The 23,101-nt window shown below is 39.3% G+C and overlaps 1 protein-coding gene across 7 annotated transcripts in view; it reads right to left on the bottom strand.

Annotated features, from left to right (window-relative positions):
- ILRUN (inflammation and lipid regulator with UBA-like and NBR1-like domains) overlaps positions 1 to 23,101 on the bottom strand; it is a 109,647-nt gene that overhangs the window by 79,198 nt on the left and 7,348 nt on the right. Inside the window, exon 2 of one of the 7 annotated variants that reach the window (XM_061146482.1) lies at positions 13,237 to 13,312. The exons of 5 other annotated variants lie outside the window; for them this stretch is intronic. In XM_061146482.1, coding sequence (XP_061002465.1) covers positions 13,237 to 13,307 — 71 coding nt within the window. In that variant the 5' untranslated portion in view covers positions 13,308 to 13,312. Of the gene's footprint in view, positions 1 to 13,236; positions 13,313 to 19,821; positions 19,893 to 23,101 lie in introns of those variants that run through there. One more of the 7 variants, XM_061146483.1, reaches the window with a different exon arrangement.

Below are 23,101 nucleotides of genomic sequence, written 5' to 3' on the forward strand. Positions count from 1 at the left end.
GTGCTCCTCTCAAGGATGCAAGAAAAATATCAGACACGTGGAATCTTTCTGGGAGAAGGTAGGCCAAGGCTTCTAGTTTTCTGCCGATGAAATGAGTCAACAGGTGACCATGAGACTACTGACTGTGTTTTACTGCTTCTGCCCTACAGAAGACAGCGCACACTAGGACTTCTTCCTGCTTGTATCCCCCAGACTGAGAACACTGCCTGGCATATAGAAGGTGCTTAATAAAGATTTGTTTGAACAGAATACACTAGTGACCAAATATAGTACTGTTGACCCTTGAGCAACATGAGGTGAATTGAGTATGTTCACTATAGTTAGATTTTTTTTTTTCAATAGTAAATACTACATAATCCGAGATTGGTAGAATCCACAGCTTGGGAAAAGCGGATATAGAGAGTCTAATTATACAAGTTATACACAGATTTTCCACTGCAAGACAGGTCTGCACCCCTAACCCCCCACATTATTAAAAAGTCAACTGTATTTTTCCTTTCCTTTTACCACATTTTCCCCTCACAATTTTATACTGGAAGTATTGGCATATGTTCATTCATTGTGCTTTACAGATATAACTGCTTTTTCTTTTTTAAGACTGTGACTTAATTTATGCATTCATGGCTGCACTAGGTCTTCGTCGCTGCTTTCTCTAGCTGCAGCGCACGGGCTCCTCTTGTGGTACCTGGGCTCTACAATGTGCGGGTTTCAGGAGTTGGGGCTTGCAGGCTCTAGAGCACAGGCTCAGTAGTGGTGGCACATGAACTCGGCTACCTCAAAGCCTGTGGAACCTTCTTGGACCAGGGACCAAACCCATGTCCCCTGCATTGGCAGGTGTGCTCTTAACCACTGGACCACCAGGGAAGTCCCTAGAGTTGCCTTTTTACAAACTACAAGTTTGTGGCGGCTATTCTCACCTTCTGAGATGGCCTACCCTCTGTCTGTGGACAGTGCTTCTCTCTAAATAAATCCACTTCTTCCCTACCACCTTGCCTCTCACTGAATTCTTTCTGCCACAAGACATCAAGAACCTGCGCATCAGTAAGTCCTAAAGCAGAACTAAAACTGCCAACAAACGGACGAGGTCAGTATTCTTCATACCAGACAAGACCACCTGAGGCCAGGAACAGAGAAGCTCTTGAAAAAGACTCTCTGAGGCCAGCTGAAAGGAACCACAGAAACCCATCAGATTGCCTGAGGCCAGATTGGAGTGCAGGCCCTGTGCACACCTTGATCTTATCAGCAACCCCACCCCTGAACAGTGGCTATAAAACTGCTCATCAAATTCTCCAACGGGACACACACAGTTTTCAAGGCAGGATCCTACTGTGTACCCCTTTGCCTGGCAAAGCAATAAAGCTATTCTTTTCTATTTCATTCACCCCCCCTCAAAAAAACTCTGTGGCAAGCAAATCTATCAGTACATTTTTCCAACAGCATTTGCTCACTTTGTGTTTCTGTATCACATTTTGGTAGTTCTTCCAATATTTCGAACACTTCCATTGCTATATTTGTTATGGTGATCTGAGATCAGTGATCTATGATATTTCTATTGTAACATGAACTGTGCCCACATAAGACTGTAAAGTTAATTGGTAAGTGTGTGTTTTTTGACCACTCCACCAACCAGTCATTCCCCTATCTCTCTCCCTTCTCCTAGGGTCTCCTTATTCTGAGATACAATGTTGAAATTAGATTGTGGCCTCTAAGTGTTCAAGTGAAAGGAAGACTCACACACCTCTCATTTTAAAAGCTATAAACGATTAATGAGGAAAGCATGTCAAAATACCAGACAGCCAGAAGCTAGGCTTCTTGCACCAAAAGCCATGCTGTGAAAGCAAAGGGAAAGTTCTTCAACAAAATAAAAAGAGCACTCCAGTGAAGGCACAAATCCTCAGAAAGTGACACAGCCTTATTGCTGATGTGGAGAAAGTTAGAGTGGTGTAGATAGAAGATGAAATCAGCCACAGCGTTCCCTAAAGCCAAAACATAACCCAGAGCAAAGTCCTAACTCTCTTCAGCTCTATGAAGACTGACAGAGGTAAGGAAGCTGCAGAAAAATGCTAAAGCTAGCAGAGGTTGGTTTTGAAGTTTAAGGAAAGATGTGATCTCCATTTAATATAAAAGTACAAGGTCCTGGAGGGAACAAGTGCTAATGCAGAAGCTGCAGCAAGTTATCCAGAAGATCTAGATAAGAAAATTCATGAAAGTGGCTAGATTTTCAATGCAGACAAAACAGCCTTATAATGGAAGCAGATGCCATCTAGGACTTTAGTGGCTGGAGAGAAGTCAATGCCTGGCTTCAAAGCTTCAAAATGAGAAGCTGACTCTCTCAGGGGCCAATGCAGCTGGTGGCTTTAAGTGGAGGTTGATGTTTCTGTACCACTCCAAGTTCCCTAGGGCCCTGAAGAACTTTGCTAAACCTACTCTGCCTGTGCCTCTGTAAAGCAACAACAAAGCCTGGATGGCTGAACATCTGTTTACAACATGGTTTACTGTTGAGATCTGCTCAGAAAAGATTCCTTTCAAAACATTACTGCTCACTGACAATGCTCCTGGTCACCCAAGAGCTCTGATGGGAGACGTGCAACGAGATTAACGTCGTTTTCATGCCTTCTAACACAACATCCCTCTGTAGCCATGGATCAGGGAGTCATTTCCATTTTCAAGTCTTATTCTCTAAGAAATACATTTTACGAGGCTATAACTGCCATAGATAGTGATTCCTCTGGTGAATATGGTCAAAGGCAATTGAAAACATTTTGGAAAGGGTTCACTGTTCTAGATACCATTAAGAACATCTGTGGGGGTACTCTTTTGCCCCCTTCTGATGCCTATGTCAGCTTTCTCTATCTCCTTTATACTTTAATAAAACTTTATAACACACACACACACACACACACACACACACACACAAGAACATCTGTGATTCATGGGAGGAAGTCAAACTACCATCATTTACAGGAGTTTGGAAGAAGATGATTGCAATCCTCATGGATGACTCTGGAGGGGTTCAAGACTTCAGTGGAGGAAGTAACTGCAGATGTGGTGGATATAGCAAGAGAATGAGAAAGGGAGCCTTAAGATGTGACTCAACTGCTGCAATTTCGGGATAAAACTTGAACCAATGAGGCTCTTAGGGATGAGCAAAGTGGCTCCTGAAATGGAACCTCCTCCCAGTGAAGACGCTGCAGGGATTGCTGAAATGACAACAAAGGACTTAGATTGTTACATAAACTTACTTGATAAAGCAATGGCAGGGTTTGAGAGGACTGACTCCCAATTTTGAAAGAAGTTCTACTGTGGGCACAATGCTGTCAAACAGCACTGCATGCTACAAACAAATCATTTGTGAAAGGAAGAGGCAATCAATTTGGCAAACTTCATTGTTCTCTTACTTTAAGCTGCCCCAGCCTCAAAGCAGAGTCACAAAAAGAAATGTGCATGTCCATGTTCATAGCAGCATTATTCACAATAACCAAAAGACGGAAGCACGTGTCTACCAAAATGTGGTACACACATACAGTAAAATATTACTCAACCTTAAAAAGGAAAAACTGTCCCATGCTGAAACATGGATAAACATTGAGGATGTTATGCTTAGAGATAAGCTGTCACCAAAAAAGACAAATACAGTATTAATGGTAGTCACAAATATGAAGTATCTAGAGTAGTCAAATTAATAGAAACGGAAAGTAGAATGCTGACTGACACGGGCAAAGGGAAGGGGGAAATGAGGAATTATTGTTCAATGGGTACAGAGTTTCCATTTTGCAAGACAAAAAAGTTCTGGAGATTAACTGTACAGCATGCTTAACACTACTGAACTATACACTTAAAAACCAGTAAGATGATAAATTCTATGTTACATGTATTTTACCACAATTTTTTAAATTGTTAATTAGGACAAAACCAACGAGTTTCATTAAGAAATTTGCACTTATTTCTATAAGGAAAGAAAAGCATTAGAAAGGTTATAAAAACAACTCTTTTGACGTACAACTTAGGCACCATAAAATACTCATTTCAGCTGCACAATTCAATGATTTTTAGTAAAGTTACTGAACTATAAAACAATAGTCATGTTTCAGAACATTTTCATCACCCCAATAAAGTCCGAATGCCCACAATGTGTACATATGTTAATGGCACAGGGGAATTAAGAATGCTAATCACGTGACCTGGACGTAGGAACATTATCCTGGATTATCCAGGTGAACTCAAAGTAATCACGTCCTTAAGCACAGAAGAGGGAAGTGAAAGAGAGAACCGGAGAGAAAGCAGTGTGAGAAGTTGCCACATGACATGCTGGCTTTGAAAATGGAGAAATGAGGCCAGAAGCCACGAACGGTACATGGCCCCTGCAAGTGGTAAAAGGCAAAGAAATGAATTTGAATTCTCCAGCAAGAACACAGCCCTTAATTTTAGCAAACACCTTAATTTTAGCCCAGTGAGACTCATTTTGCATTTCTGAACTCCATAACTGTGAAATTATAAATTGGTGTTTTTAAAACCACTAAATTTGTGGTAATTTATTAACAAAAAATAGTAAAAAATTAATACAATGGTTATTTGCTGTATTAGTTTTGCTACTTTACTGTTAACATGTGTTTGAAAATGTATATCATACAAGAAAACTATGAATATTAAAAAAAATGAATGTTACAAATAAAATGGTGCTATTTTCTGCTGAGTCATTTCCTTCATCATAACTGTGCTCTCAAGAACTCAATTATCCATTAAAGATGCACATTTAGAAATAATTCCTATTTTTCTTGCTTCTGTCCCCCACCCTCTGCTATGTAACTGTCGTGGGTACTTCCTAAAAAGGTAAACAATCACTAGGTTCAGAGCTAACTGAAATTCTGAAGATACTAGAGCAGAGGAGACATGCCCAAAGTAGACATGAAAGTGTATGATACCCAAAAAAAGTCCCAGAATGACACACAGAAAGCATGATTCAGACAAAACTATTTTCATAAACAAAACATTCGTGGTTTATTGTTGTTCATGAAACTTTCTTTGGGACATAATTTAAAGCAGCAGTTACAGAATGATCAGGTAAATCTGTAATTAAGTATGGTTTTCAGAAGTGTGTTTACCTCACAAGGAACTTAGAATAGGCCAGCAATGGTTAAAATGTGTCTTACCCTACAACCTGGTCAGAAATGTGTCTAAAAGATACTTTTATTATTTTTTTAAAAAGTGCCAGAAAGCCAGATTTTAAACCAACATTCCACTCTCAAATCTAGCTGTTGTTTCTGCATACAGGGAAAAAGAAATAAAGAAGCTTTGAAAAGAAATCACACATCTTTTACATATGTGTGTGTGTGTACACGCACACTTAGTCGCTCAGTTGTGCCTGACTCTTTGCGACCCCATGGACTGTAACCCACCAGGCTCCTCTGTCCATGGCATTCTCCAAGCAAGAATGCAGGATTGGGTTGCCATTCGCTTCTCCAGAGGATCTTCCTGACCCAGGGATCGAACCCAGGTCTCCTGAACTGCAGGCAGATTCTTTACCATATGAGCTACAGGGAAGTCTTACTATACCTTTGACTAAAAGGCCCCACACCTATCTTATATGTCCTGCCTAGAGGTTTCCTGATGGTGTGCTACAAGAACCACACTGACCAAACCATCTTTGGAGAATACAGCAGTAAGCCTCAGCCTATTCACCTCCAAAAACGACCGTACCTTATGAATCTTAATAAAACTTGACCAAGTCCTATGTAGTATGATGAACAATGCCAATGCAATGTTATCACCACCAAATAACGTCTCATGGCCTTAATGCCTACTCTGTTCATTCTGCAGCCAACACATCTCCAAATACTCTGTGGCTATCTTTGGCTGTTCTCTGGTACATGTGGGATAGGTACCTTAAAAAGCTACATACAGAGAGCTGAAAGACTAAATTAAATTGGACAGAACTTGGGAAAAGGCAGATTTTGTCACAGCTCACAAACCTGAGAGGACCAGACCCTTTTCCTATCATAAAGGAATAAAACAAGAGTGTAAAATGTCACAGACTGGTGGTCTTTAGTAACGACACGCTGAGAACAAACAAGGAAGACGATGTGTGAAGAGCACTTTCTGTAAAAGCCCTCACAACAGCCTCAAATATTCTTCATGTGCTCATGTCTGGGCAACCATCTGCACACGGGAACTGTCAGGTTTGGGCGGCTCATCCAGCTACGGCACTTCTTCTATGTTACAGAAGAAAACGATTTTTAAAAATGGGTACTTTGCATGATACTACATAATTACCACGAGTTAAATTACTAACAACAACAACAACAACAAAAAATCACAAGACTATCCAAAGAAAACATGGGGTGGGGAGGGGGGAACTAATTTGGTTCACAAAGAAAAACTAACAAAAACTCAGGAAAAAACTTTCTGTAACTTGTTCTGATTTTTCCTTAAAAAGAGTGGTCTCTCAAGACAGAAAAGCAAATATCCCCAATCAATGCAAACACAATGAAAAAGTATATGTATTTAAAGCTTCACAAAAGTCAAGGAGATCTCTCTCTCCAGTACTGCTTCTCTGGATCCTCTATAGCTGAGGTCAAGGTAAATATGTTCAGCTCCACACTATTAAGATAAGTAACCAAAATCTGCTTCATTCACCATAATATCCTTCATAACTCTGGTTAAGTCCCATTTAAAAATTAGCAGTATCCATGTTCCTGGGGAGAAAGAATCAATATTGTGAAAATAACTATACTACCAAATGCAATCTACAGATTCAATGTGATCCCTATCAAATTACCAATAGCATTTTTTCACAGAAATAAAAAATTTCACAATTCATATGGAAACACAAAAGACCCCGAATAGCCAAAGCAGTCTTGAGAAAGAAGAATAGAGCTGGAAGAATCAACCTTCCTGACTTCAGATTATATTACAAAGCTACAGTCATCAAGACAGTATCACAATGGCACAAACATAGAAATATAGACCAACGGAACAAGATAGAAAGCCCAGAAATAAACCCATGCACCTATGGGTACCTTATTTTTGACAAGAGAGGCAAGAATATACACTGGGGCAAAGACAGTCTCTTCAATAAATGGTGCTGGGAAAACTGGAGAGCTACAGATAAAAGAATGAAATTAGAACACTTCCTAACACCATACACAAAGATAAACTCAAAATGGATTAAAGACCTAAATGTATGACCGGAAACTATAAAACTCTTGGAGGAAAACATAGGCAGAACCCTCGATGACATGGATCAAAGCAAGATCCTCTATGATCCACCTCCTAGAGTAACGGAAATAAAAACAGTAAACATGTTGGACCTGATTAAACTTAAAACCTTTTGCACAGCAAAGGAAACTATAAGGTGAAAAGACAACCCTCAGCATGGGAGAAAATAAAAGCAAATGAAACAACTGGCAAAGGATTAATTTCCAAAATATATAAGGAGCTCATACAACTCAATGCCAGAAAAACAAACAATCCAATCAAAAGGTGGGGAAAAGACCTAAACAGACATTTCTCCAAAGACATACAGATGGCTAACAAACACATGAAAAGATGCTCAACATCACTTATTATTAGAGAAACGCAAATCAAAACTACAATGAGATATCACCCCACACTGGCCAGAATGCCAATCATCAAAAAGTCTACAAACAGTAAATGCTGGAGAGGGTAAGGAGAAAAAGGAACGCTCTTGCACTGTTGGTGGCAAAGTAAATTGATACAGCCACTATGGAAGACAGTATGAAGATTCCTTAAAAAACTAGGAGTAAAACCACTACATGACCCAGCAATCCCACTCCTAGGCATATACCCTGAGGAAACTGAAATTGAAAAAGACACATGTATCCCATTGTTTACTGCAGCACTATTTACAATAGCTAGAACATGGAAGCAACCTAGATGCCCATTGACAGATGAATGGATAAAGAAGTTGTGGTACATATACACAATGGAATATTACTCAGCCATAAAAAAGAACATATTTGAGTCAGTTCTAATGAGGTGGATGAACCTAGAACCTATTATACAGAGTGAAGTAAGTCAGAAAGAGAAAGAGAAATATTGTATTCTCACACACGTATAACGGAATCTAGAAAAATGGTACTGAAGAATTTATAGGGCAGCAGTGGAGAAACAGACATAGAAAATAAGACTTACGGACATGGGGAGAGAGGAGGAGAGGGTGAGTTGTATGGAAAGAGTAACATGGAAACTTATATTACCATATGTAAAATAGATAGCCAACAGGAATTTGCTGTGTGGCTCAGGAAACTCAAACCGGGGCTCTGCATCAAGGTTCAAAAAGGGAGGGGACATATGTATACCTATGGCTGATTCATGTTGAGGTTTCACAGAAGAAAACAAAATTCTGTAAAGCAATTATCCTTCAAACCTCTGAAACAAGGTTTAGACTGCATTTCCCAATAAATTTCTGAAAGGCCTCATCGACCATGTTTAAAAAAAAAAAAATTAGCTGTATCTTCAGAAAAGGCTGCCAACCAATACACACAGAAGGAATAACAGAATTGAAAATTCAGAAAATTTATCTTATTGCAATCACCTGGCAGTAAACAACCCAAGAAAGGATCATCAATAGATACTAAAGATTGCTGGGAAAAGGGATATTCTCACAGTCTCTCACAGATTACTTATTAATTACAAAGGACAGTAACAGATATACACTGTCTTAAATAACTAAATACTCAAATTTAGCACAATAATGGAACAAACAGCAGATGTAACAGAAGACACAGAATCATCTGTTATTATTTCTAACAACAGAATGTTTATTAACCTTAATTTGGCCATGAGGAAACAGATTAATCAACAATATGGGACACTCGAGAGGACAACTGGCCCAGACTCTTAAAAAATGTCAACGTTGGACTTCCTTGGTGGTGCAGTGGGTAAGAAACTGCCTGCCAATGAAGAGGACGTGGGTTTGATCTCTGGTTCGGGAAGACTCTGCTTGTGGGGGAGTAACTAAGCAGCTGCATCTTAACTACTGAGCCGCACTCTAGAGCCTGCGCTCTGCAACAGAAGTGGCTGACACCAGGAGCAGCCTGAGAACACAACAAAGAGCAGCCCCTGCTCGGCGCAGCGAGAGAAAGCCCACAGAGCAACACAGACCCAGCGCTACCCCCCAAAAACCACCACCAAAACCTCAGTGTCATAAAACGTGCAAATGGTAAAGGTGAGGGACTGTTCCCGACTGAAGACGTGACAACCTAATATAACACGAGACACTTGAGAAGATTTTGGGTTGTTTTAAAGGCCATTTGGGGAACAAATAGGATAATCTAGATATGAACTGTATTTGAATAACACTAGTATTTCCAGGCTAAATTCTTTGGGAGTGACAATCACATTGCAGATATGTAGTACGATGCTCTTGTTCTTAGAAAATACCTACTGAAGGACTAAGGGGTGAAATGTTGCAATGACTGCAATTTATCGCAAATGGTTCAAGGGGGCAAAGTGGTATAAAATCCAGAGAGAGAACTCTCATACATTGCTGGTGGGAATGTAAAATGATAGTTACTTTGGAAAAAGATACTTGGGAGTTTCTTAAAAAGTTAACCATAACTTTACAATAAAAAATGGCAGTTAATTCCTAGCTATCTACCCAAAAGAAATTAAAACACACATACAAAGTCTTGCAAATGAATGTTCATAGCGGTTTTATTCATGATAGCCAAGAAGGAGAAAAGATCCAAAGACCCATTAACTGGTAAATGGATAATCAAAACGTGGTATATATCAATACAATGGAAGATTACAACATAATACAATGGAAAATAAATAAAAATACTGATACAGGCTAAAACATGGATAAACACCATACAACACTAAGTGAAAGAAGCCACATACAAAAGAACCCTTATTATATGATTCCCTTCATATGAAAAGTAAAGAAAAAGCAACAATTCAGAGACAGAAAAAAAGTAGTATTTGAAAAAATAAAATAAATAAAAATAAAATAAAATAAAGTAGTGTTTGCCTGAGGCTGGGAGTAGGATCGGGGATGAATTATAAACATGTAGACGAAATTTTATTGGACTGATGAAAATATTATACAACTGGATTGCAGTGATGGTTGCTCAGTTCTGTAAACTTACTAAAAACCATTCAATTATCTATTTTAAATGGGTTAATTTATGATATGTAAGTTATATTCAATAAAGATACTGTAAAAATAAAGCAGACACGGTAAAATGGCAATTACACAGATATTCATTGTGCTAGTTTTTTAACTCTTCTCTAGTTCTGAAAGTCTTCAAAATAAAAAGCTGGGGGATAGATCAGAATGAACTCTGCAAAGCACACACTTACCCAAAATTAGTTTTTAACTGCAGATTTCCTAAAGGAAGTAAAAGGACAGAGCACAACTCTGAAAAGATTAGGATTAAATAAAAGAAGAACACAGTAGAGGGATTCCCAGTGGTTAAGAATCTGCCAGCCAGGGCAGGGGTTCGATCCCTGGTCCGGGAAAACCCTACGTCCCACGGGGCAACCAAGCCTGGGGCCACAACTCCTAAGCCCACACACCCTGTGGCCCATGATCCACAACAAGAGAAGCCCTCACGCCGCAACTAGAGAAAGCCCACACACAGCAACCAAGACCCAGCGCAGCCAGAAATAAAAACAAACATGGAAACCCCTGTTTATAAATGAATTCAAAATAGTGGTTAGTTAAAAAAAAAAACCACAGTGGACCACAGTCCAATTTTTATCTGAGAATGTGATTAAAATTTTTTCTCTACTTTTAGGTATTGTTTTTCCTAATTACACAATACATTTTCATTACAGAAAATCTGCTAATTAATGTGAAAAAGCATTAAAGTATAAAAAAGAAAATAAACAACTATATAACCTCACAGCACAGTGATTACCATTTGTAGTTTGTTCTTTATCCTTCAGGTAAAAGCAGACCCACTTTGGTGAATGAAAGCTATCTAAATACACATCATAACCTGATCAGTTATTCAACTGGTATACCGAAACTTTATATCACATCCAATCACATGAATCATAAGAATAAAACAAAATAAAAAAAGTGTAGATGCAAATCCAATACTTCCTTTCAGCTTCCAATTAAAAATTTCATACTTTAGCCTCTCTCCCCAAAAAGCTTCCTAAAATTTAAGTACTGTGCTATAGATTGAATGGATGCCTGTGTCCCTGCCCCAGCCCCAATTCACTGTGAAAACCCTAACTCCCAATGTGATGGTAATAGGAGGTGGAGCCTGTGCGAGGTGTTAAGTCAGGAGGGTAAAGCCCTCTCAGGGAATGGAATCAGTGTCCTTATAAAAGACATCCTAGAGAGCTCCCTTGCACATTCCATCACATGAGGTTACAGTGAAAAGTCATCTGTAAGCCAGGACCCTCACCAGACATCCAATCTTTTGGCACCCTGATCTTGGACTTCCCAGCTCACAGTCTGTATTTTTGTTATAGCAGCCTGAATGAAGAAAACTAGGAGGGAAAAGTCAGAAAAATCACAAGGACAAAATAAACAAGTGAGGGGACAACATGTGGGGTCACTGGAAAGCAGGCAGACAAGTGTGTAAATGACTTAGCTGACCTGAAAAAGATGACTCCTCCTGGGTCAGCAATGAGAACAAGCAGAAAAGCAACCCAACTTAAAATGAGGATTCCCCTTTCAAAGGTTGAGAAACTAAGAGCACCGAGTACTCTATAAGTGAAGGTGAAGACATGGATAAAAACAGAAGTTATGCATTTATTTGCCCAAACTGCATTAGACCTCAGGTCCCCAATTCAGTCTGGTGACTGCCCCACCCTGGAGGAAATGGGTGGAGCTGTTAAGCCCTCAGTTAACACACCCCACAGTCTGGCCCACAACTTCCAATTTACTTTTGTGTCCTACTCCTAAATAAAAGTAGACAGCTAAGAAACAAGTACTTAAGGTAAAAAGTAATATAAAAAACTAAAACAAGTAAACAGAAAAGGCAAATTGAAGAAAACAACTCTCAGGAGATCTCAGAAAGCAGAGCAAAAATTTTGTCAAAAGCTCATGAAAAGAGGGGGAAAAAAACAAAAACGTAAGACAGAAGACCAGACCAAAAAATCCAGTATCTGAAAAATAGGCAATCTAAAGAAAGAGAACAGAGAAAATAAAGAGGAGGAAATCGAAGAATTAATTCAAGAAAATTTCTAAGATCTAAGAAAAACAAATGGACAAACAGAACAAAATAGAAACAGAAATACAGAGAGAACAAACAGGTGGTTGCGAGAGAGAAGCAGCAAAGCGGAGGAAAGACATAAGCGAGGGAGATTAAGAGGAACCTCCAGGTGCAAAAAAAATGAGTCACAGTTATGGAAATGTACAGCGTGAGGAATATAAAGAGTAACCATCTTTGTACAGTGACACCCCATAACTACACTTACCAGACTTACTGTGGGGATCATGTTAAAATATACTGAGATATCAACTCACTATGTTGTGCGACAGGAACTAACATAGTGTTGCTGTAGGTCAATCATACTTCAAAAACATAACTCCTTAAAGAGATCAGATTTCTGGTTACCAGAGGCAGAGGGGGGAACTGCAGGAAGGCAGTCAAAAGCTACAAACTTCCAGATATATGATAAATAAGTACCAGGGATGTAATGTACAACATGATAAATATAATCAACACTGCCACATGTTATACACGAGAGCAAACTCTAAGAGCTATCTCACATGAAAAAATGTTTCTTCTATTTCAATTTTGTACCCATATGAGATGATGGATGTTTACTAAACTTACTGTGATAATCATTTTATGATGTATGTAGTAAAGTCATTATGCTGTAAACCTTAAATTTATACAGTGCTGTATGTCAGCCAAGGGCTTTCCAGGTGGCTCAGTGGTAAAAGAATCCGCCTGCCAATGCAGGAGACACAGGAGACGCGAGTTCAACCCACTGGGTCAGGAAGAGCCCCTGGAGAAGGAAATGGAAACCTGCTCCAGTATTCTTCCCCGAGAAATCCCATGGATGGAGGAGCCTGGTAGGCTACAGTACATGGGATCGCATAAGAGTCAGATACGACTTAGCGACTAAACAACAACATGTTAACCGAATCTCAATAAAACTGGAAGAAGAAAAAATAAGAGATATTCCAAGAGAGAACAGTTTCCACACTAAAAGGGCTCCCCAAAACTAAGCAGGACGTAAGAGAGCACTGGTTGAAATGCATCACGGTCAAGTTTCAGGACACTGGGGACACAGCTAAGTTACCAGAAGCTTCCAAAGAGGGGAAACGCAGAATTCAAAGAACAAAGCACCAGGACAGCATCACATTTCAACATTTTCACTGAAAAACACAAGATAAAGGAAGAATGCTTTCAAAAGTCTGAGAAAAATATTTCTAATCTTCAAATTGCTACCTAAACAATCCTGGGGTATTAACTAAACATCAGAGCAAAATAGTTCTCAGAATAAAAAAGTCAAATTTTATCTCCTCTACACTCTCTATTGGAGAAGGAAATGGCAACCCACTTCAGTATTCTTGCCTAGAGAATCCTGTGGACAGAGGAGCATGGTGGGCTGCTGTCCATAGGGTCGTATAGAGTCGGACACGACTAAAGCGACTTAGCATGCATGCATGCGTTGGAGAAGGAAATGGCAACCCACTCCAGTGTTCTTGCCTGGAGAATCCCAGGGACGGAGGAGCCTGGTGGGCTGCCGTCTATGGGGTCGCAGAGTCAGACATGACTGAAGCGACTTAGCAGCAGCAGCAACACACTCTATAGGAAGTTTAAAAACGGGGTCCAGGAAACTGAGGTTCCAACAAAGTGGGGGAGAATATGCAACAGACCAAGAGTTCTACCACTCCAGTAGGTCAAACACTCTGCAAGAGACTTCTTCACAAAGATAAACCTGATAGAGAACACCTGAAGTGTCTCAACCTAATGAGAAGAGATCTGTAATTGGTAAAGAGTTTGGGGATAACTCAGTTTTTAAACATCTGACCCCTATACTGAAAAAAATAGAATTTTCTGTATATCCTGTATATAGACGTTGTATAGATGTTGTACACCTGAACTTAATAAATAAAGCATTTTAAAACTAAGATGGAGCAAACCAAAAAATTAAGACAATTATTCCCCTTACAGCAGCAAAAGATTGTGCAGAAGAGGAAAAGGAATCCCAGCACACTAATGGCTCAAGGGTCAATGAGGATTTAAAATTGTTAAAAAAAAAAAAAGAAAAACATAAACACTGAAAACTGACTTAATTAAAATATGGGAGCATCAGAGAGGATTAATGTAACTAAAAATAACCACGTGCTGGGTACAACTCTAAATCTTTACACATATTAATTTATCCAATCCTCAGATATAAACAGATATAATCAGATATAAACTGATATTATCCTTTACATATAAGGAACCAAAGCACAGAGAGAATAAAACAACTTGCCAAAGGTCACACAGATAGTAAACAGTAGAAGCTTTGAACTTTGCTCTTCACCACACTGGCTCTCACAAAGTAACGTTCTCATCTCCCTATAAAAGTCAACAGATAATGGTCAAAACAAAAAAATCAACAGACTGGTAAAAACCCAAAATTCAGCTGAAAGAATTTAAAAAGACTGCCTTTGGGGAATGAGACATACACACCAAAGCAACAAAAGAAGCTCAAAACCAAGCCCAAATATACATATAAGCACAGCACTTCAAATCTTTGGGGCAAGATGTGAATTTCACAATGAATGGGAAAACTGACTAATCATCTGAAAAACATGTTAGATATCAAACCCAGCACACTGTCCAATAAATTTCAGCTATATAGAAGATTTACAAGTAAATTATGTGATCACAAAGAAAATAGATGTGAATAATTATATAACAATTAGGTGGGGGGAGGATTTCTAAGCAGAAATCAAAAAGGAAAAGACTGCTGGATTCAATGTCATAAAAATTCAGCAAAAAAACCTGCTACATGGTTTTAAAAAATTATAAACAATGTTAAAAAACAAACTGGAGGAAAGGCAAGCATTTAATAAGCTATTTTCCTGAATATGCAAATGGATCACACAAATCAATTTAAAAAAAAAAAACAGTAACAACCCAATAGAGGTGGAGAGAAAACACACACAAGTCATAAAACAATATAAATGGCTTCAGTAAAGTTGGGGGGAAAATACAAATGGCCAATAAGGATAAAGAAAGATGTCCCACCTCACTCAGAATTACAGCAATACAAGTTAACAAGAATATATATTTATCCTATCCGACAAGCAACACGTAAAATACTATTCTTCCATTGCTAAGAGGGTGGCAAAACAAGCACTCCTTGTATATAGTAAAAATAAATATTGATACAATACTCAGGGTGAATTTGATACTATCAAAATTTAAATTGCCCACACACCTAGCCCTAGCAATCCCACTTCAGACTGCGTCACAAGTTTGTATCAAGATACCTAATACCAGAGTAGCTTTATAAAACCAAGTAACTGTCCATCAGTAAGAAAGTAGCTAAACAAAATGTGGTCAGCCACAACTGAATACCACTGATCCATTAAAAAAAAAAGATGGTACACATTGTGAAGTTAAGCTAACTTAAGAACAGTTATGTACAGTATGATTCCCTCTGTGTGTGTGTGTGTGTGTGTGTGTGTGTGTGTGTGTGTGTGTATTTTAAAGCATGACAGGGATAAGACCTCTATATAGAGATGGTCCACCAATCTATCCTGCTCTCCCAGTTAAAAAAACTTGACAACTGAGGTGGATGATGGACCTGAAACGGCTTGACCTAAAGTCCACACTAATAACACGTCAAACTTTCTTTTAAAGCATTGAGCAGGGGCAAGTTTCTATATACAGGTAAAGGAATATTGTGAAGGCTTTAAAAATAAAAGGGTAAGGGCTTCTCTGGCAGTCCAATGGTTAAGACTTCGTCTTCCAAAGCAGGGAGTGTGGGATCAACCCCCGTCTGGGGAGCTAAAATTCCACATGCCTCGGGGCCGAAACACCCAAAACAGAAGCAATATCAGAGACAAATTCAATAAAGACATTAAAAATGATCACACTAAAAAAAAACTATTTAAAAAAGTGTAGGATCTTAATAAGAATTCTACAGGACTTGCCTGGTGGCTCAGACAATAAAGCGTCTGCCTACAATGCAGGAGTTCCTGGGTCAGGAAGATCCCCTGGAGAAGGAAATGGCAACCCACTCCAGTATTCTTGCCTGGAGAATCCCACAGACGGAGGAACTTGGTGGGCTACCGTCCATGGGATCACAAAGAGTCAGACACAACTGAGTGACTTTCACTTCATTTCACTTATTAAGAATGGAGAAATGGTCACAAGATGTTTCTTTGTTGTTGCTGTCGTCTGGCTGTTTTATTTATTTGGCTGTGCCGTGTATTAGTTGCAGTATGCAGGCTCAGTAGTTGGGCAAATGGACTTAGTTGCCCTGTGGCATGGGGGATCTTAGTTTCCCAACCACAGATTGAACCCCCATCCCCTGCATTGCAAAGCGGATTCTCAGCCACTGGATCACAAGGGAAGTCCCATAATAAGAGATGTTTTAAGCAAAAACAGATAACAAATAGTGTGTATATGGGTTGAAGGGTATCCCTCTGAATTTATGTCCTCCCAGACTCTCAGAACCATAATCTTTTTGGAAATAGTCTTTGTAGATGTAGTCATAAAAGATTTTCTTGTTTAGTTGCTAAGTTATGTCTGACTCTCCTGCGACCCCATGGACTGTAGCCTGCCAGGCTCCTCTGTCCATGGGATTTCCCAGGTAAGAATACCGGAGTGGGTTGCCATTTCCTTCTCCAGGAGATATTCTGGACCCAGGGATCAAACCTGCACCTTTTACATTGGCAGGCAAATTCTTTACAGTTGTGCCACCTGGGAAACTCCATAATTAGGTTGGGCCCTAAATCCAACTGGCTGGTGTCCTTTTTAGGAGACACATCCTCCCGTTCCGGCCCTACACACACACGCACACACACACATACACACACAGGTGGGAAAAGGTCATGAGATTACTGAGACAGAAACGGGAGTGAGGCAACCACCAGCCAAGGAATACCAAGAAATACCAGGAGCTATCAGAAGCTAAGAGGTAAGGAAGAACCTTTCAAGGGGGCATGACCCTGGTGATGCCCTGAGTTCAGACTTCCAGCTTCCAGAGTAAGAGAATAAATTTGTTTTTAGCCACCTAGTTTGTGGTAATTTGTTACAGCAGTCCCAGAAACCTGTACAGTGTGTAAAATACAACAATCAAGAGCAGAGTCTGGTCCCAGGATGCTTATATTTTGGTCCTACCATATATTACCCACATAACTTTAGGTAACCTCTTTATTTTAACCTTACTCAGTCTCTAATTCTTTTCTGTAAAATGAGGGTAACAGTACTTACCTCTTAGAATTTTTATGAACATTAAATTATATATTAAGCTTAGTCACTTAAAACAATACCCAGAATATAGCAAATACTCCACTTCTGTAATTGCAAACACAGGTACAAACACAGTAGTATTAGAAAGATATAGATCAAAAAGTTAAAACTGTTTATTTCTGAGTCCTATAAGTATGGCTTATTTTTCTCTTTTTGGTACTTTCTAGCTTATATGTAACAAGATTTATACCCTAGTAAAATTATTATTATTAAATTTTAAAATGAAATGGCAGCAGTTCCCAGTTACAGTTGTATGCAAACTCTATCCATCAGCTAATGATTTCCACTACTCAAAGCCGGCTATCAAAGTATTTTTTTAATTAAAAAGCAAAATTTACTTTAGAAGATAAAACACTGAAAAGCATTTAGAAGCACATGATTGTATCATTCAATCAATCATTAGTAAGCTGTTGCTGCACAATAGGCTATGAATCATTGACCTCAAGCACCATAAGTCAAGTTCCAACTCCTGGAAACACACTGCAGACTCAAGGCTCAAACATTTTTAACAAAACACACTGTTCACTTTTAAAGTGAGTCTTTTCAAACCCAGTACACAGTAAATTCAATGGGGCTGAGTTTCATATTTGGAATAAATTGCTACTCCTCTCATACATTAACAAATCATTAGAAAAGCACTTACAAAATCAACTGCCCTTCCACCAAGCAAAAAGTGTGTTAGTGTCATTTGCACATGGTGGCTTAATAAAGAGTTGTCTCGGACTTCCCTGGTGGTTCAGTGGCCGAGAGTCCACCTGCCAAGGCGGTCTAACTCCCGCTCGGGGCACGTTCTCCAGGACAGCACGTTCTCCTCCCGCACGTTCTCCTCCCGCACGTTCTCCTCCCGCACGTTCTCCAGGACAGCAAAGCCCATGCGCCACAGCTGCTGAGTCTGTGCTCGAGAACTCCCAAGGTCCTCGCGCCCTACAGCCCGTGCTCCGCAACCAGAGAAGCCACCCCAAGAAGCCCGTACACCCAGACTACAGAAAGCCCGGGCACAGCCAAAGGTAAAACAAATAATAAAATTTTTAAAAAAGAGCTAAACCTCTTCAGTGAGTTTTGGGTCCCTAAAAAGTTCAAATTATGAAGTGTGTTCTCTGACAATACCTCATGAGTAAATTCAGTCAAGCGCACTACCAGATGGTTTACTTACATATTTTGCTTTTAATACATTAAAACAAAGGTTTAATATGGAATCACTAGATGAGAATCTATTAATACAGTGAAGGAATTTTACTATATTTGAAGAAACCAAATCCACCACTGCATGGGTATTTTTTGTTGTTGCTGCTTTTTGTTGGTTTTTACTATGTGTTTTTTCTTATTGAAGTATAGTTGATTTACAATGTATTAGTTTCACCACTGCACTGTCAATTTAAAAAGTGTATCTATTTGATCAGCCTATCCAAGTACCTTGTCAGCTAATTCAGTACCCACTGAAGCTAAAGAGGTGCAAGAGATATGGTACTCACTACTCTGGATAGGAAGAAGAGTTATTCAAATAGCAATACCACTATTAAAAATTTTTATACACATTTAATTTTTTATATGTATATACACATATATGAACTTCCCTGGTGGATCGGGTGAATCCACCTGCCAATGCAGGAGATGCAGTTCGATCCCTGGGTGAAGAAGATCCCCTGGAGAAGGAAATGGCGACCCACTCCAGTATTCTTGCCTGGGAAATCTCATGGAAGAGGAGACTGGCAGGTTGCAAAAGAGTTGAAAACAACTTAGTGACTAAACAACAACACATATACACACATGCATAAAAAAATTACCTGTGTATATGTATAAAAGCCTATAGATATGAAAATTTTCTAAAGGGTACAGAAGAAACAGTAGTGGCTATATCTAGAAAGGAGAGTGGATTTTGCTTTTCATTATTTATCCAGAGGTTGCAAATGAGTGGCCCAAGGACCATATCACAACCACAGACGTGATTTATTTGGCCCTCACAGTGTTTTAAAAATACTTAAAATGGTTGCCAACATTTGAAAATGAGGAAATTTCCCATAAAAATCTGAATTTCTGGTTTCTCTTGAAAAACTGGAAAAATCGAAGAACACGAGGCCCCATCCAGTGGCAAAGTCTGGCTTAAGTATCACACTCCTCTTTACAAAAGGCAAGTGCTTTCTAGCTCACATACACTTCAACTGCTCATGTCCACAGGCATTTTAGTTTGCAATTCCTGTTTAGACCCTTCTACACTACTTACCTGGAGGAGGAAATGGCAACCCACTCCAGCATTCTTGCCTGGAGAATCCATGGACAGAGGAGCCTGGCGGCCTACAGTCCATGGGGTCACAAGAGTCAGACACGACTTAGCAACTAAACCACCACCACCACCACACTGCTTAATGGAAGGGCGTCCCCAATGACTCAGAGGTGAAGAACTTGCCTGTGAATGCAGGAGCCATGGGTTCGATCCCTGGTCCAGGAAGATCCCACATGCATGGAGCAACTAGACCCATGTGCCTCTTTTAAGTACGGAGCCTGTGCTCTAGAACCCAGGAACCACAACTCCTGAAACCCACGCTCTAGAGCCCTTGAGCTGCAACAAGAGAAGCCACAACAATGAGAAGCTCGGTATATACTGCAACGAAGAACAAGCACAACTATAAATAAAAACTTTAAAAATATACATATAATGGCAAAGATCCAAGAGAACTTTTAGAAAGTTTACAAAATACTTTCCCAATTCACATCTATATAACTACAAATGTTACCTAATATTGAATAATACATTCTCTCATAAACTGATTACAAAGGATACTTAGTACAAGGAGACATGCCTAGAAAGGCAGATATATAATACGGGGGAACCAACCTGTAGAGGGTTCAAATTTCTTCCAGAAACAATATTTTTGTTGCTACTTAAATTTTAATTTGCTTTCATGCCATGTATGCCCAAATTAAACCTACAAACAAAAAAGCCTGAAAGAAAGCTTATTTTATAGAACTTGTTTCTCCTAATAGCACTAGACTTTAAGACTTTCATAAAAACAAAATATTTACTCTCATCTACCTTCAGGCAAGTATTTATTAGTACTTTAACAAGTATTTATTGAGCACCTACACATACACAGCATTGCATCAGATGCTTAGGGAGAAACAAAGGCTGTTAGGGGACATGTCCCTCTCCAGGGAGTGTATTATATATGATATCTGTGTGTTGCAAAGAATCATATATGATGTTATTAAAAAGGCAAGATTTGAGTTCAGAGAAGAAAGCACTACCAAGAATTAATGTCCCAATTAAAAAAAAAAAAAAGGATTTCATGAGGTCTAAAGAGGAAATAATAGCATGTGATTCAGAAAGACTGACCTGGTAGGGGGATGTCCACAAAACAGAATGGAGGAGAAGAGCCTGGTGCAAAACACCAGTTTGGAGACTCCTCCAATGTTACCCTGTTAAAGTGGTAATATAATCTATCAACTAAAGTGATGGCAAGGAGAATGGAAAAAAGACAGTTGGGAGGTGCACTGTAGAGTGAAAATGAACTGGATTTGGCAAGTGATCTGGGGTGTTCACGAAGGAGAGGGCATAGGAAGTAACTCAGTTCAAGGCTTCTGTCTGGAGACCACTGGAGCTGTTAACAGAACAGAGAAAAGTCAGAAAAAATAGAAAGACTGGGGACAGGCTAGAGGAGACTGACCTTTTCTATATACATTTAGTTTTGGGTGCCGATAGAACATAAGTTTTTTCCCCCAACAGAAAACCGTGCTCACTTTTCTTGCCCAATTTTCAGTGGTGGGCAAAGATAGTAAAGTACATACTAAAGAAAATTAAAGGATATATTTAGTGCAGAGTCAATGAGAAGCCAGTTCCAGAGCATATGATATGACAAAATTAAACTACAGAATAAAGATGGACTCCCACCTCAACAAAATGCAAAAATTAACTAAAAATAGATCAGTGACCTAAATATAAGAACTGAAACCATAAGATTCTTAGAAGAAAACAGAGGTAAATCTTCACGATCTTGGACAGGCAATGAATTATTAGTTGTAACACCAAAAGCGCAAGAACCAACAAAAAATTAAACTTGACCTTATTAAAATTAAAAACATTTATGCACCAAAGGACATTAACAAGAAAATTTTAAAAACAATCCTCACACACACACAAAAAACAATCCACAGAACTGGAGAAAATATTTGCAAATCATATCTGATAAGGGTCTAATATATCCAGAATATATAAAGAACCCTTATAACCAAACAATAAAAAGACAGTCCAGTTAGAAAACCAGCAAAGGACTTGAATAGACATTTCACCAATAAAGATATACAAATGGCCAACAAACATATAAAAAGACATTCAATATGATGAGTAATCAGAGAGATGCAAATCAATCTCACAATGAGGTACCACTTCAGACTCATTTTAATATAAAAATGGCATACAAGTGTTAGCAAGTTTGTAGAAAAATTGGTACACACCCTCAACCTTGCTAGGGGAATGTATCAGATTGCTGCAAAAGTAACTGCGGTTTTGCTCTGCTGAATTTTGATGTTTGATATTGGAATACATTCTTAAATAAATGTGGTTATGTTTAATGCACATTTCTTGCTTCATTTTTCTTGCTAATGACTTAGTATTTTACACTTATTTTAGACTACAGAAATGATGTTAGACAAAAAGCAAAGTCAAGCGATTTTCTTATTCAAGTTCAATATGGGTCATAAAACAGTGGAGATAACTCGCAACATCAACAATGCATGTGGGCCACGAACTGCTAACAAACATACAGTGCAGTGGTGGTTCAACAAGTTTTGCAAAGGAGACAAGAGCCTTGAAGATGAGGAGCATAATGGCCAGCCATCAGAAGTTGAAAATGACCAACTGAGAGATCAAAGCTGATTCTCCTACAACTACAGAAGTTGCTGTCGAACATTCTGTGGTCATTTGCATTAGAAGCAAATTGAAAAGGTGAAAAAGCTGGGTAAGTGGGTGCCTCTTGAGCTGCCCCCCAAAAAAATTCAGTGTTTTGAAGTGTCTTCTCTTTTTCCATGCAACAATGAACCATTTCTCAGATTGTGACATGCGATGAAAAGTGAATTCTAGGGATTCCCTGGTGGCTCAGTGGTAAAGAATCCACCTGCAAAAGCAGGAGACACAGGTTCGATCCCTGGTCCAGGAAGATCCCACACATGCCATGGAGCAACTAAGCCTGTGCACCCCAACCACTGAGCCAGTGCTCTAGAGCCCAGGAACCTCAACTACTGAACCCACGTGCCGCAACTATTGAAGCCCGTGCACCCTAGAGTCCATGCTCCCCAAGAAGAGAAGCCACTGCAATGAGAAGCCCTTGCACCCCAAGTAGAGAGTAGCCCCCGCTTGCCATGAGAGAAAAGCCAACACAGCAACGAAGACTCAGCACAGGCAAAAAAATACATAAATAAAATTTTTTTTTAAGTGGATTGTATACAACAACTGGTGATCAGCTCATGCTTGGAGAGAGAAGCAGCTTCAAAGCCAAACTTGCACCAAAAAAGGTCACAATCACTGTTTGGTGGTCTGCTGCCAGTCTGACCCACTAAGCCTTCTGAATCCTGGCGAAACCATTACATTTGAGAAGTAGAGACGTGTGCTCAGCAAATGGATGAGATGTACTGAAAACTCCAACACCTACAACCAGTCTTAGGTCAACAGAAACGGCCCAATTCTTCTTCAT

Source organism: Dama dama, chromosome 7 (assembly GCF_033118175.1).
Source record: "Dama dama isolate Ldn47 chromosome 7, ASM3311817v1, whole genome shotgun sequence".
Taxonomy (NCBI): Eukaryota; Metazoa; Chordata; class Mammalia; order Artiodactyla; family Cervidae; genus Dama; species Dama dama.